Below are 12,081 nucleotides of genomic sequence, written 5' to 3'. Positions count from 1 at the left end.
TATAACCTAAAAAGTGAAAATTTTCTTATATCAAGGACCAGAGTGTGTAAAAGATTCACTTTTTAAATACATCCAAATTTTAATTTTAATGTATCTAATTTATTGTATTTGTCTAGATACATCAAACTTTGAATACATCTAAAAAGTAAATCTCTTCTTAAAAAAAATAAATTTTATATTTTTATTTATATTAAAAATAACACATTTTATATTTTTAAAGAGTTTAATTACGTAAACACCAAAATAATTTTACTACTAGTTTTATTTCATTAGCTAGTGTTCTGAGTCAACTATTTAACTATTTCTTTTATATTTATTTATGCATAAAATAAAAACAATTCTGACCAAACGAATGTGGGGTTGAAACATTCCCAAACATTTGCTAAAATCGAATTTGAACACGGAAGTTTAACGATCAAAGATACCATTTGCGACACACTTTTTGTTTTATTAAACTAATAATGTATTCTTCTTTTTTTACATTATAAATAATTTATTAAAAAATGGCAACAAATCAAAAGCAAAAATTGGAGTTCAATTTATAAAAAAGTAGGTTTAAATTCAGTTTTGATTCATGTTTTATATAAACCGCAATTTTAATCCATTTATTTTATTTTCCGCAATTTTAGTCTCACTATTTTAAAAAATTAAGTTATTTGGTCATCTTTTTATTTGGTCTTCAATTTTTATGATGTGGCACAACATGTCATTGTTGAACGATGCTTACCTGACTACCACATCACATTTATTTTCATTTCTACCATTTTTAAATAAATATATTAAATATTGAAATTAAAAACATAAAATCAATTCATATGATCTGCAAATTGAGAAATAAAATGGAATCTTCCAACAATAAGAATGAATTAACAAAAACAATCACCATCTCTATACAAGAAGAAGAAGAAAAAACCCAAAAAATCCATAAAAGATATTGTATGTGTATTGTTATTCATGATTTTTGGTTTGTGATAAATCGAAAAAGGGGAAAAAAAAGAAGGAGAAGAAGAAGTGCGAGGGGGTAGATATGAAAAAAAAAAAAAAAAAAAAAAAAAAAGGAAAAGTAAATTATTTTTGTTGATTGAGTTTTCTTTATTTCTGGGTGTGATCAAAGATTTAAAAGAGATCAAAAAAGTTTTTGAACACAAGTTCCTGCTTTCCTATTTCCTAGTGATGATGATTAGTGACGATGATTATTCTAGGATTATTGGATCTCAATCTCATATTTTTTTTTCTTCAATTATTATTCTTATTGTTAAAATACATAATTAATAATATTAATTTATTAAATAAAAACTTTTAAAGTTATTAGAGGTGACGTGGAAGCCACATTAACATGGTCCATAATGACATGTCATTTAATTAAGTGCCACATCATAAAAATGGAAGACCAAATAAGGAGAGGGACCTAATATCTTAATTTTTTAAACAGGTGGACCAAAATTGCAAAAAGTAAAATATGGGTACTAAAATTGCAGTACTAAGCTACAAAAACAAAAATTAAAATTACCTCATTTTTCAATAATAGAACCAACATAGTAGTACGATTGTTGATGACGATTTAGCGCCAGAACAACATCTTAATTTGCTATAGGATTCAATCGAAAGACATATCTTTTGCAAATTCTAAACTTTTTCGCATAGTTAAAGCTTCTGTTACCTCTGAATCTGGTAAGATAATCTTTGCATATGTTGAGATTACTTTTTTCAAATAATTGAGTTTTATTTAAAGTGTTGACATCTCTTAATAAATGATATAAAGACAAATTTTGGTTCATGGATAAAATACTCCCTCCATCCTAAAATATTCTTTCCACGCCAAGCAATTAATTTGCAAAAGTCGGAAATATACCGCAATAGGAATGTATCTCCAAATATTCAAAATTTTGTCACTAACATTTTAGGAGTACAACAAGTTCTTGGAACTAGAAAATATCTTGGTCTATTATCCATGGTTGGCCGTAGCAAGAATGCCACTAGATGTTTATCTCAAACAGGATTATAAATTATGATTAAATTGGTCTTTCAATCTATAACATCTTATGTCATGGGCATATTCTTACTCCCGTCCTCTCTATGTGGTGAAATTGAAAAGATGATGAATTCGTCCTGATGGGGTCATAGTAGAGAATAGTCTAGAGGAATCTATTGGCTCTCTTGAGAGCGACTCTATGTACAAAAAGGCAGGTAGCTTGAGATTTAAAAGCATCGAAGCTTTTAATTATGCAAATGTTTGATAAGCAAGCCTGAAAACTTCTATGTAATTTAAAGACTATTCAAAGCTAAATATTTTCCTAGAGGTGACTTTCTAAGCTCAAGTATCGGATAAAATCGGAGTTACATTTGGTGGAGCATTTAGTATGCAAAGTTTATGGTTCGTGGTGGCTATAAGTGGAACATTGGAACATGTATTTGTATTTCGGTTTGAGATAATAGATGGACTTTAGATGGTTCAGTTTTGACAAGGCCAATGTAGCCCAATTCTAAATCTTATGAAGGTTTCAAACCTGCTAGTGACAAACACACAGTGTGGAATATAGCTTTTATTCGCTCTATTTTTTATGAAAGTAATGCAGCAAAAAATCTGCAAAGTCCGTCCGTTGATAGACTCAGTTGGCGAAGATAGAGTGGTTCGTCTTAAAATTGAAATTGAGTTTTGGGTCTCACTCATCCTTACAAAACCGGTTTATAAGTTGAGGATTGTCTCTCTTACTTATAAATCCTTATTCAGGCCAACTCACATCTGATGCGGGATTTCTTAACACACCCCTCATGCCCAGCAATATTGAGCTTGGTGTGTGGATATAAACGGTGGGTGGTCCGATAGTGGGTGGCCCAACGAATCTTGAAAAGGCTCTGATACCATCTTAGACAAGGCCATCTCATATCCGATGTGAGACTTTTTAACACACCCTTCATGTCAAGAACTGAACAAGCTGGAACGTGGACTCAACAATAACGGGTTGCCCAAATAACGGGTAGTCCAATGGATCTTAGCTAGAGAGACTCTGATATCATCTTAGAATTGAGTTTCGGGTCTAACTCATCCTTACAAAATCGGCTTGTAAAATAAGAATTGTCTCTTACTTATAAACCATTGTACATGCCAACTCACATCTAATACGAGACTTCTTAACAATTTAGAGACTCAAAAAAGATGGTCACTACTATGTCAAAAGTGCGTATCGCTAGTGCATCAATTTTTACTGCTTAATTTTTACTTGAGAAGTGATTATTGTGTGCAAGGATTTCAATGTATATATCCTGATTTTAATCATGTTTTTCTTTGTTTTGTTTAAAATTAATTCAAACTCTATAACTTTTCCTTTAATTATAATAACTACGAGAGCATGCAATTGTAAAGAAAAAACAATAATGACATATACTATACACTCTGAACAATAATGATATTTCATTGAATAATAAAAGAAAAAACAAATATAAATAATATTGTTGATCAAAGTAATTGTAAAGAAACAAATAAATACAAAATTAAAACGACGATTGATTAGCGAAAGAAAAGATTCCTGAAAAGTGTACCGATTTGCAGGTTCTCATGGCATCTCCTTTTTTCGTATGCTCTCTATCAATTCCTCACATTTTTCCAGCTACTTTTCTCCCCCAATTTCTACTGCTTCAACACCTATTTACACTATTATATTTGGTTTTTAATTATTAATTATGTCAATCGAACAAATTAATTTCTCATCAAAACTTACCTTAATAAAAAGTAAGTAATAGGATCTGTCCCGTGAGCTTTTAGTAGTACATTGCATTATTTATGCAGTTTTGAATCACGGTCATTCCACTTATAATTTTTTTTTTGTCTTAGATGAAGTGGTAATCACTGAAATTAAACTCACATATAATTGTGAGATCCCTGATAATTGTGAGATCCCGGGTTCGAACCCGGATCACGAATCCGACCTAACAATTTTGACATTTTTGCCGGTTGAGCTAGAATTTATGGCACCATCCCACTTATATTTCTTTTTTTTTGTTTACAATGAGTTGGAGATCGAACCCAAGATATATAACGTACTACCCAAACTCCTCACTACTAGACCGAACCTAATAGCTTATCTCACTTATACTTCTAACCACTAGCTTACTTAAAAAAACCGGATCTACTACCAAAAAATAAATAAATAATAATAGTCGGATCAATTAGCATACTATTGGAGAAAAAATTAATAGTAAACAAATCAAATTCATTAAATAGTCAAATATATATATTTATTTGACATGTTATTTTCTATTTTATTTTGGAGTAAAAGGTGTAAGTCATTTTCCCAGCTTAAGATGCATGTCATTTACTCGGCTTAAAGTGTAAGATGTTTTCCGGACTTAAATTGCCGGTCATTTTCTCGGCTTAGATAGAGTGCGAGTCGTTTTCTCAAATTAAGATGCGGGTCATTTTCTCGGCTTAGGATGCTAGTCGTTTTCCCAACTTAAGTTGTGGGTCGTTTTTCGACTTAAAGGTGCGAGTCATTTTCCCTGCTTAAGATGCGAGTCGTTTCTTCGACTTACGGTGCGAGTGTTTTTCCGGCTTAGAGTATGAGTCATTTTCCCAGATTAAATTGCGGTTTGTTTTCTCGACTTAGGGTGCAAGTATGCGGGTCATTTTCTCGGCTTAGGGTGCGAGTCATTTTTCCAGCTTAAGATATTGGTCGTTTTCCGGCTTTAAGGTGCGAGTCATTTTCCCAGCTTAAGATGCATGTCGTTTTCTCAGCTTACAGTGCAAGTGTTTTTCCGGCTTAAGATACTGCTCGTTTTCTCGGCTTAGGGTGCGAGTCTTTTTCCCAGCTTAAGTTGTGGGTCGTTTTCTCGACTTAGGGTGCGAGTCATTTTCCCGGCTTAAGATATTGGTCGTTTTCTCGGCTTAATGTGCGATTCGTTTTCCCGACTTAAGTTGTGAGTCGCTTTCTCGACATAAGGTGTGATTCGTTTTCTCGGCTTAAGATGCGGGTCGTTTTCTCTGCTTAGAGTGCAAATCGTTTTCCAGTCTTAAGATGTGGGTCGTTTTCTCAGCTTAGGGTGCGTGTCGTTTTCCCGACTTAAGTTGCGGGTTGTTTTATCAGATTAGGGGTGCAAGTCCTTTTCCCGACTTAAGCTGCGAGTCATTTTCTCGGCTTAAGGTGCGAGTCGTCTTCCCTATTTAAAATGCGGGTCATTTTCTCAGCTTAGGGGGTTAGAGTCGTTTTCCCGGCTTAAGATGCGGGTTGTTTTCCCGGCTTAAGATGCTGGTCGTTTTCTGGTCTTAAGGTGTGGGTTGTTTTCTCGGCTTAAAGGTGCGAGTCATTTTCCCGACTTAAGATGCGGGTCGTTTTTTCGGCTTCGGGGTGCGAGTCGCTTTCCCGGCTTAAGATACAAGTCGTTTTCTCGGGTGAGTCGTTTTCCTGGCTTAAGATGCGGATCATTTGGCTTAGGGGTTAGAGTCGTTTTTCCGGCTTAAGACGCAGGTCATTTTGTCGGCTTAGAGTATGAGTTGTTTTCCCAGCTTAAGTTGCGGGTCATTTTCTAGACTTAAGCTGCTGGTCGTTTTCTCATCCACGGTTTTGATTTATAACAGACTTTTTCTTTATTTTTAATTATTTAAAATCAAAACCATTTACTCTTAATCAGACGGTCAGATGATCTGACTACAATTCCTCAAGTTTCTAACATTATTAGTTCACCAAGTTGCAAATTAGCCCATCCCAAAGTAAAGTATATTGAATATTCATTCATGATTAAAATGTTTCAATTATATACTTCCATAAACTTAGCTAAAACTTATTTATAAAGGTCACAAAATAGAAAACTAGAATGACAATTTAGTAAAATCACTTTCAATTTAAGAATCATGATTCCAACAAGAGAAGCAAACACTAACTTTCTCTATTTCTTTTTCAACTCTTCTTCGTTTTCTGTTGTTTGTTAATTCTTTCTCCTATGTTGTTTTCTCATTTTTTTTTTCTTTTTCTTTTTGTTACTATCAATTTAACAATGACAATGCTAATAATGCACCTAGTTAAATACCATTACTATCCCCATTAGGACATTGTGATAAAACAAGACTCAAGCAAAGTTGATTGATATGATCAATGTAACAAATCTGAGTGTGTTTTTTTCTTCTGACCAAGGAATGGTTTAAACAACATAAGTATTCCAAGTACTTCAACTAAATTCAAGAAGAAAAAGACCATTTGAGTGCCTGCAGTTAAATGTGCAATAGTAAGTTCTCAAGTAGTATATACATATAGATAAATGTTAACTGTTTATAGTTGAGAATCATACCGGGTAGGATCGAAGCATCCATACGCTTTTGTGACCATGTTAATCTGCATTGACGAACATCATGAAAAGAAGAAAATTGAGAATGAATTTTAATACTATATATTGAGAGGAAACTAGTTACTATGTAGTTTCAGGCACACATAAAATAAATAATCTATATTATAGATCATGTATGAAATGAAAACAATATTAATCATAATTTGAAATAATAATCCTTTGTTGAATTCACATTTTTGAATTATGACAGCTAAGTCAAACAAAAGCTGAGGAAATTAGATTCAGACTCACATTGTTCCACCAGCAGCAGGGCCAATAGCTTTGAATAGAGACATAGCTGTCATAGAAATTCCATTAGCTGCTCCTCTTTGGTGTTGTTCCTATTTTCCAAAACAATATGCGACAATTCCATCAAAAACTAATATCAAACTTTGTTAGTGAGGAAACAAAATATAATGAGCTAATACACTTACCACTACTCGGTTTTGTATTAGGAATAAACCCGTTGTAATCGTCACCTGATTATGTCAATAAAAAAGAATACAATCTCGGTCAAATTGATAACACGGAGAAACTTTTCTCAATTAATTAAACTGAACTTCTGTTACTGAGGTAAACTAAATTTAAAGATGCACTTACAGACATAACATTCTTCAGCATGGAAGCAATACTAATGACTATGTATAAGCTTACACCAGACAACATTGCGATGAAAGGGTAACTTTGCAAAAGTGGTATCGAAAATATCTGCATATGAAAACCAAAATTAGAATGGCATATTTTAAATAACAAGAAAGGAAATGCAGATTTTTCAATAACTGCTGCTACAATTAGATGAAAACTGAAACTAACCCCTGTGATGCGGGCAAAGGCGATGGGTCCACAAGCTTTTTCTACAGATGGGTATATGAAAAGTTGGTAGATCACAAGTGCAAGTCCTAATAGTTTCACAAGTTAGTTAGTATTTATACAATGAGAAAATATCTATATATTATAAAAGTAATATAATGATAAACATTTATTATAGGTGGTTCAAAAGACATACCTGAAATTGAAAGAACATTACCAACGTCGTCTGTTGTAAAGCTCAAACCCCCTAGCCTTGGAGGACTAACAGCCCATAATGAGAAAACCTAAAGAAATCAAGATGAATGCATGTTTCTTTACAACTACATGTATCATTTTTAACCTCAGTAACAGTGTTATGAATTGCAGATCGCGGAAATGAACTGTTTGTTCAAATTTTGATATGCAATATTAATATAGCGTATCAACGAACAATAGTGATTTGTTGAAATTCTACTATGTTGTAGCGCTATTAACAACATTGTTCAATAGTTACAAATTTACCTCTTGATAAGCAACATCATGAAGTGAGAAGACACTATAAGCAATGATAGATGACATCAAAGGCCAATTCATGAAGAGGTTTTCATTCTTTTGGACTGTCTTTTGTTTTTCGACTCTGTTGCTTCCATTTTCTAAAGCTTCAGCATCATCTGTAGACTCATTACTACCGCTGTGATTGTGAAGTGTTTCCTGCAAATAATTTAAAGAATTATATCAATGAGGGATACTGAAAAACTATACAAACAGTGGATACAAAGCATGGCTAAGCTAGAAAAGACACATAAATTATTCGAGATTATAAAGTGTCATCATAAAAGTGTTCAAGAAAAACCATAAAAGATAACTCAGTATGACTGTATTAACATAGTCCCCTAAATTAACAATATTCACAAGGACTTTAATGACATTCAGTTTGTAATTTTTGCGATGCATTATAAACTAAACGAATAATGTCTAGGATGCATTTGAAAACATATCCAAATAGACGAACGAACTTGATTAGCATTTTACAGTTCTAGGGATCATTTTGAAATATTAATGTGGAGGGCTAAATTGATATGTCCTACAATTTAAGGGGTCAAATTGGATATTTACGAATAAACTATTTGCATTTAATGAAGATAGATGCTAAATTCTAAGATACATACCGGAATCCATATGCAGGCAATTGCCACTGTCAGTGCGAGTCCTGATATTATAAAGCATGGCAAGAAGTATGGAAACCTGCAGAATGATGTGTTTTGACAAATGAAAATTGAAATATCGTTAAAGGATAAACGGACAGAAACACTAGATGGTGACAAAAGGAAAAGTTCACTTACTTGTCCCAAAAGGAATCCTTTGCAAATATTTGTGGGTACTTTTCTGCTGGCTGTTAGAAACAAATGAAAAATGTGCTCATAAATGCGTGCCAGTACCCAGAGAATAACGTAGACAGAATAAAACTTATTGTTGCAAAATATTAAAAACATTCACAAGACCTTTAAAATGGAAAATCGGTATGAATATGAAAAGTATATCCTTGATAATGCTGAATTCAATATAGAATTTCAAGCATTAACCTTCTCAACAATGAACCATGGATACAGACACGGACACCGACACGTCGACGTACACCGATAATTTGAAAAAAAAAGGCATAATTAAATGTAATTATAAGTATCGGTTTTATGTCGGTGTCCAATACCAACGTGTGTCCGACACGGGACACGCCTAATCTGAGGAGTGTCCGTCCTTCATATTGAGACCAGAAGTTTTCCATATAATGTCATCTTATGTGCATGTGAAAGTCTAAGGCTTTTTGCAAGATGTACCTGAGCCAAATAGCCTCCTATTGCTGGTCCAATAATTAAACCTATGCCCCAAGCTGCACTAACCTGAAATCATAACGCACTTTGAATTACTATGATGGAAATGAAGTATATTAAGAACTGATAGTAGACCAAGAATTGTTGATACTTACAGTAGAAAGTCCTATAGCTTGGTGCTCTTCTCGAAACAGTTCGGTAGCATATGCCTGTTAAATAGAGAAGTTTGTCAAATACATATGCATACATTGAAATTTGAATGAGACTGAACAAGTTATATATTGAGAACTATTACGGTTAAGAGTTAGGAAATCTATTTTAACAGAAAATCGCAAAAGCTTAACTTAACTAACCCATATATCAGTACTAATAAGGATTAGGAACAATAGAACCTGAAGAAGAACACTCCTACACATACCTTCACTGGTCCAAGTACACCGTTTAAACTTCCGAGAAGAAATCTCGTGATAATAGCCATCCAAAAACTCGTACTAAGGCCAAATAGTGTGTTGAAGATGACACTGAAATCAAGTATACATCATCAATAATTATGAGAGAAATCACACAACATAACTTACAGAAAGTATCAGTAACCATTTTTAGATGCTACTTACACTGCGATGATCCCAATAATTATAACAGGTTTTCGACCATATCGATCAGAAACCATTCCCCAAATTACAGATGTTAAAGATCTTCCAAGCATGAATGAAGATCCTAGAACATTTACATTTCGATCATCATTAATTAGCAACTTATAAGAATGATATGTACTACTAAGAAATACTAGTAAAAGAGACAATCGTACCCACATAACCGGCATAATAACTAATATCAGCTTCTTCTTTTGCAACATTGAAATCCCTCACCTAAAATTTAAGTGTTTCATTATGTGAATCAATCAATATAAAGTTAAATACTAACCAAATACTTATGTTTTTGAGTATTTCACAAGATATGACAAAACAGAAGGAAAAGGATTATGAAACTAGAAATTGACATTATAGAACCAATTGTTTCTACTATTTACACAAATGATGATTAAAGAGTGAATTGATACTCATTCATTTCTTGAAATGCCAGATTAGACATGGAAAATGATTAATCGAAACAATTTTGTCTATCAGGTGTCAGCTCAGTGGTATGAGTTTGACCTTGTAAACTTAAAGGGACGAAGTTCAAATCTCGTCAGAGACAAATAATAATCTTCCACAATCTCCATATTTTTTTTAAAATTAATTGAAATAATCTATTAGATTAAGTTCCATAGTGAAGCAACTGGCTGTTCTAACTGATGTGCAGAATGATTGAATAGAGTATGCACTACTTTTCAATCATAAATATATGAGTATGAGAAAATAATACTGAAATTATACTTGAAAATTGAAACACTTGAGATATATAAATAAATCTCATTTTTATGAGTTCATTCAGTAAACTTCCAAGAAATAACAATTGTCACAAAATCAGTGTAGGAAATTGAAATTGGAAAACTCAAGAATCAATATAGATAAACTCACCATGAAATAAAGGAATGGAAAGAGTGATGCTGCAGGCAGTGCTGAAAATGACAACAACAAAAAAGTTACATCAGAGAAAGAAAAAAACCACATAAGACAAAGAAAAAAACTTAAATAATCCTCAAATCCCCATTTGACATCAAAAATTAAGAACACAAAAATTCAACCAGTATTAAGAACTTAGCATTCATTAGCAAGTACTCACAACAATCACATACAAACAAAATGTCTCAAACAACATAATGGTAACATTCACACCAGGTGATTGGAATGAATACCCCTAGAACGAATCATCTGGGAGAACCTGAGTTTGATCGAGAAAGAACAATTTTTTGACAGATTTTACTTACCTCTCTGCCGAACTCCAGATTAACAAGGTTAACGAGGGGACCTTCCCTCGGGAACCAAAGAGTTAAAAACTAAAAGGAATTGTAACATTCAAATTTTGAAGAAGTGAAAAAAAGAAGTTGAATAATACTTACTAGCAGATAACACCACCATCCAAATAATGACAAGCTTTATAATCGATACCCCTTGATTAAGCTCTTTTTCTTGCTCCACCTTACAACCAGGACAATCCTTATAATATTGCTTCTTCTCCAACAATGGTTCTTTCATATGATCCTCCTGGTCCATGTTTGTAACAGAATTTCTTCTTCTTTTTTTTTCTTTTCAATATCACTTTATTATATATGAACTAAACATGAAGGAAAAAAAGATTAATCAGAAAGTAATAATATATCAAAGAAAGTAACATGAGCAAATAAATGAACTTACAGCTCCTTGAGAAATTCTTGGAGCTCAATGAATTGAAAATGAACAACACTACTCGGCCTAGTCACACCTTATGTCGGTACTCGGTATAAATGTTCCATTTCCCAACTAACATTTATAGGTAATAATTGAAGACCAGATTTTATTAAACTTTTGGTAAACTTTTGGTATACTGTGTGCGCTTAAGATACATGTTAATCATACTTATGTTAATCATACTTCATGTAATAATTTTACTTGAATAAAATAATTGTTGACTTTTAAATAAAAAATATACAATTTTCAATAAAAAATTATTATTTATAGTACACTAACAAGTGTCCCTAGGTCGTATGTCAGCTCATTTAATCATATTTGATTACATTGTTCAACATATTTTATTAAAGAAATGTTGACTAATGTTCCAAATTTCAATTATATTGAAAATGAATATCTTAATGATGCATGCATGAATGTAATCTGTTTGTTTTGTTGTCAATAATAAGTGAATTTGTTGCAATCACGACGACTCAGCGTCATTTTGTCATGTTATAAATGTCACATGCATAGTGACAGTGTTAGTGTTGTTACCAAACAACTACTCCGATTACCATTATAAACAAAAAAAAAAAAAAACAACAACTTTATATATTTATTGAAAAACTGATGTATTAAGTTATAATATAGGTTAGATATATCAATTTACCAATAAATGTAAAAAATTATTTTTATTTATAATTGTGACCGGAAGGAGTACAAATTTTGTTTATCAGGAGGCTTTGAATTGATTTTTTTGGTAAGGAGGCTTTTGAATTAATTGAGACACCATTTTTCATTTAGAATAAAATTATAATTAAATAAAAGAAAATGAGGAG

The 12,081-nt window shown here is 32.4% G+C and overlaps 1 protein-coding gene across 1 annotated transcript; it reads right to left on the bottom strand.

Annotated features, from left to right (window-relative positions):
- Nucleotides 1-5,697: 5,697 nt before the first annotated feature.
- LOC123894526 (protein ZINC INDUCED FACILITATOR-LIKE 1-like) lies at nt 5,698-11,375 on the bottom strand. The gene is made up of 18 exons (XM_045944545.1): nt 11,231-11,375; nt 10,936-11,134; nt 10,454-10,494; nt 9,742-9,802; nt 9,548-9,650; nt 9,352-9,454; nt 9,089-9,142; nt 8,940-9,002; nt 8,448-8,497; nt 8,274-8,349; nt 7,627-7,815; nt 7,322-7,409; nt 7,129-7,214; nt 6,916-7,023; nt 6,750-6,794; nt 6,568-6,656; nt 6,280-6,323; nt 5,698-6,196 (listed from the first exon to the last, which is right to left on the bottom strand). The coding sequence occupies exons 2-18, from the start codon at nt 11,087-11,089 to the stop codon at nt 6,084-6,086; spliced, it is 1,467 nt and encodes a 488-aa protein (XP_045800501.1). The 5' UTR covers nt 11,090-11,134; nt 11,231-11,375; the 3' UTR covers nt 5,698-6,083.
- Between the last annotated feature and the right edge of the window lie 706 nt (nt 11,376-12,081).

Source organism: Trifolium pratense, linkage group LG7 (genome assembly GCF_020283565.1).
Source record: "Trifolium pratense cultivar HEN17-A07 linkage group LG7, ARS_RC_1.1, whole genome shotgun sequence".
Classification (NCBI taxonomy): Eukaryota; Viridiplantae; Streptophyta; class Magnoliopsida; order Fabales; family Fabaceae; genus Trifolium; species Trifolium pratense.
The sequence above is the reverse complement of the archived record's forward strand: the minus strand, read 5'-3'. Positions and strand labels throughout refer to the sequence as shown.

Excerpts from the sequence above, each read along its gene's own strand:
- LOC123894526 (XM_045944545.1), bottom strand. The coding sequence starts at position 11,089 with ATGGACCAGGAGGATCATATGAAAGAACCATTGTTGGAGAAGAAGCAA. Across the intron at positions 9,803-10,453 it reads TTCCATTCCTTTATTTCATG|GTGAGGGATTTCAATGTTGC; the intron begins GTGAGTTTATCT and ends CTTAAATTTTAG. Across the intron at positions 6,657-6,749 it reads TAATACAAAACCGAGTAGTG|GAACAACACCAAAGAGGAGC; the intron begins GTAAGTGTATTA and ends TTTGGAAAATAG.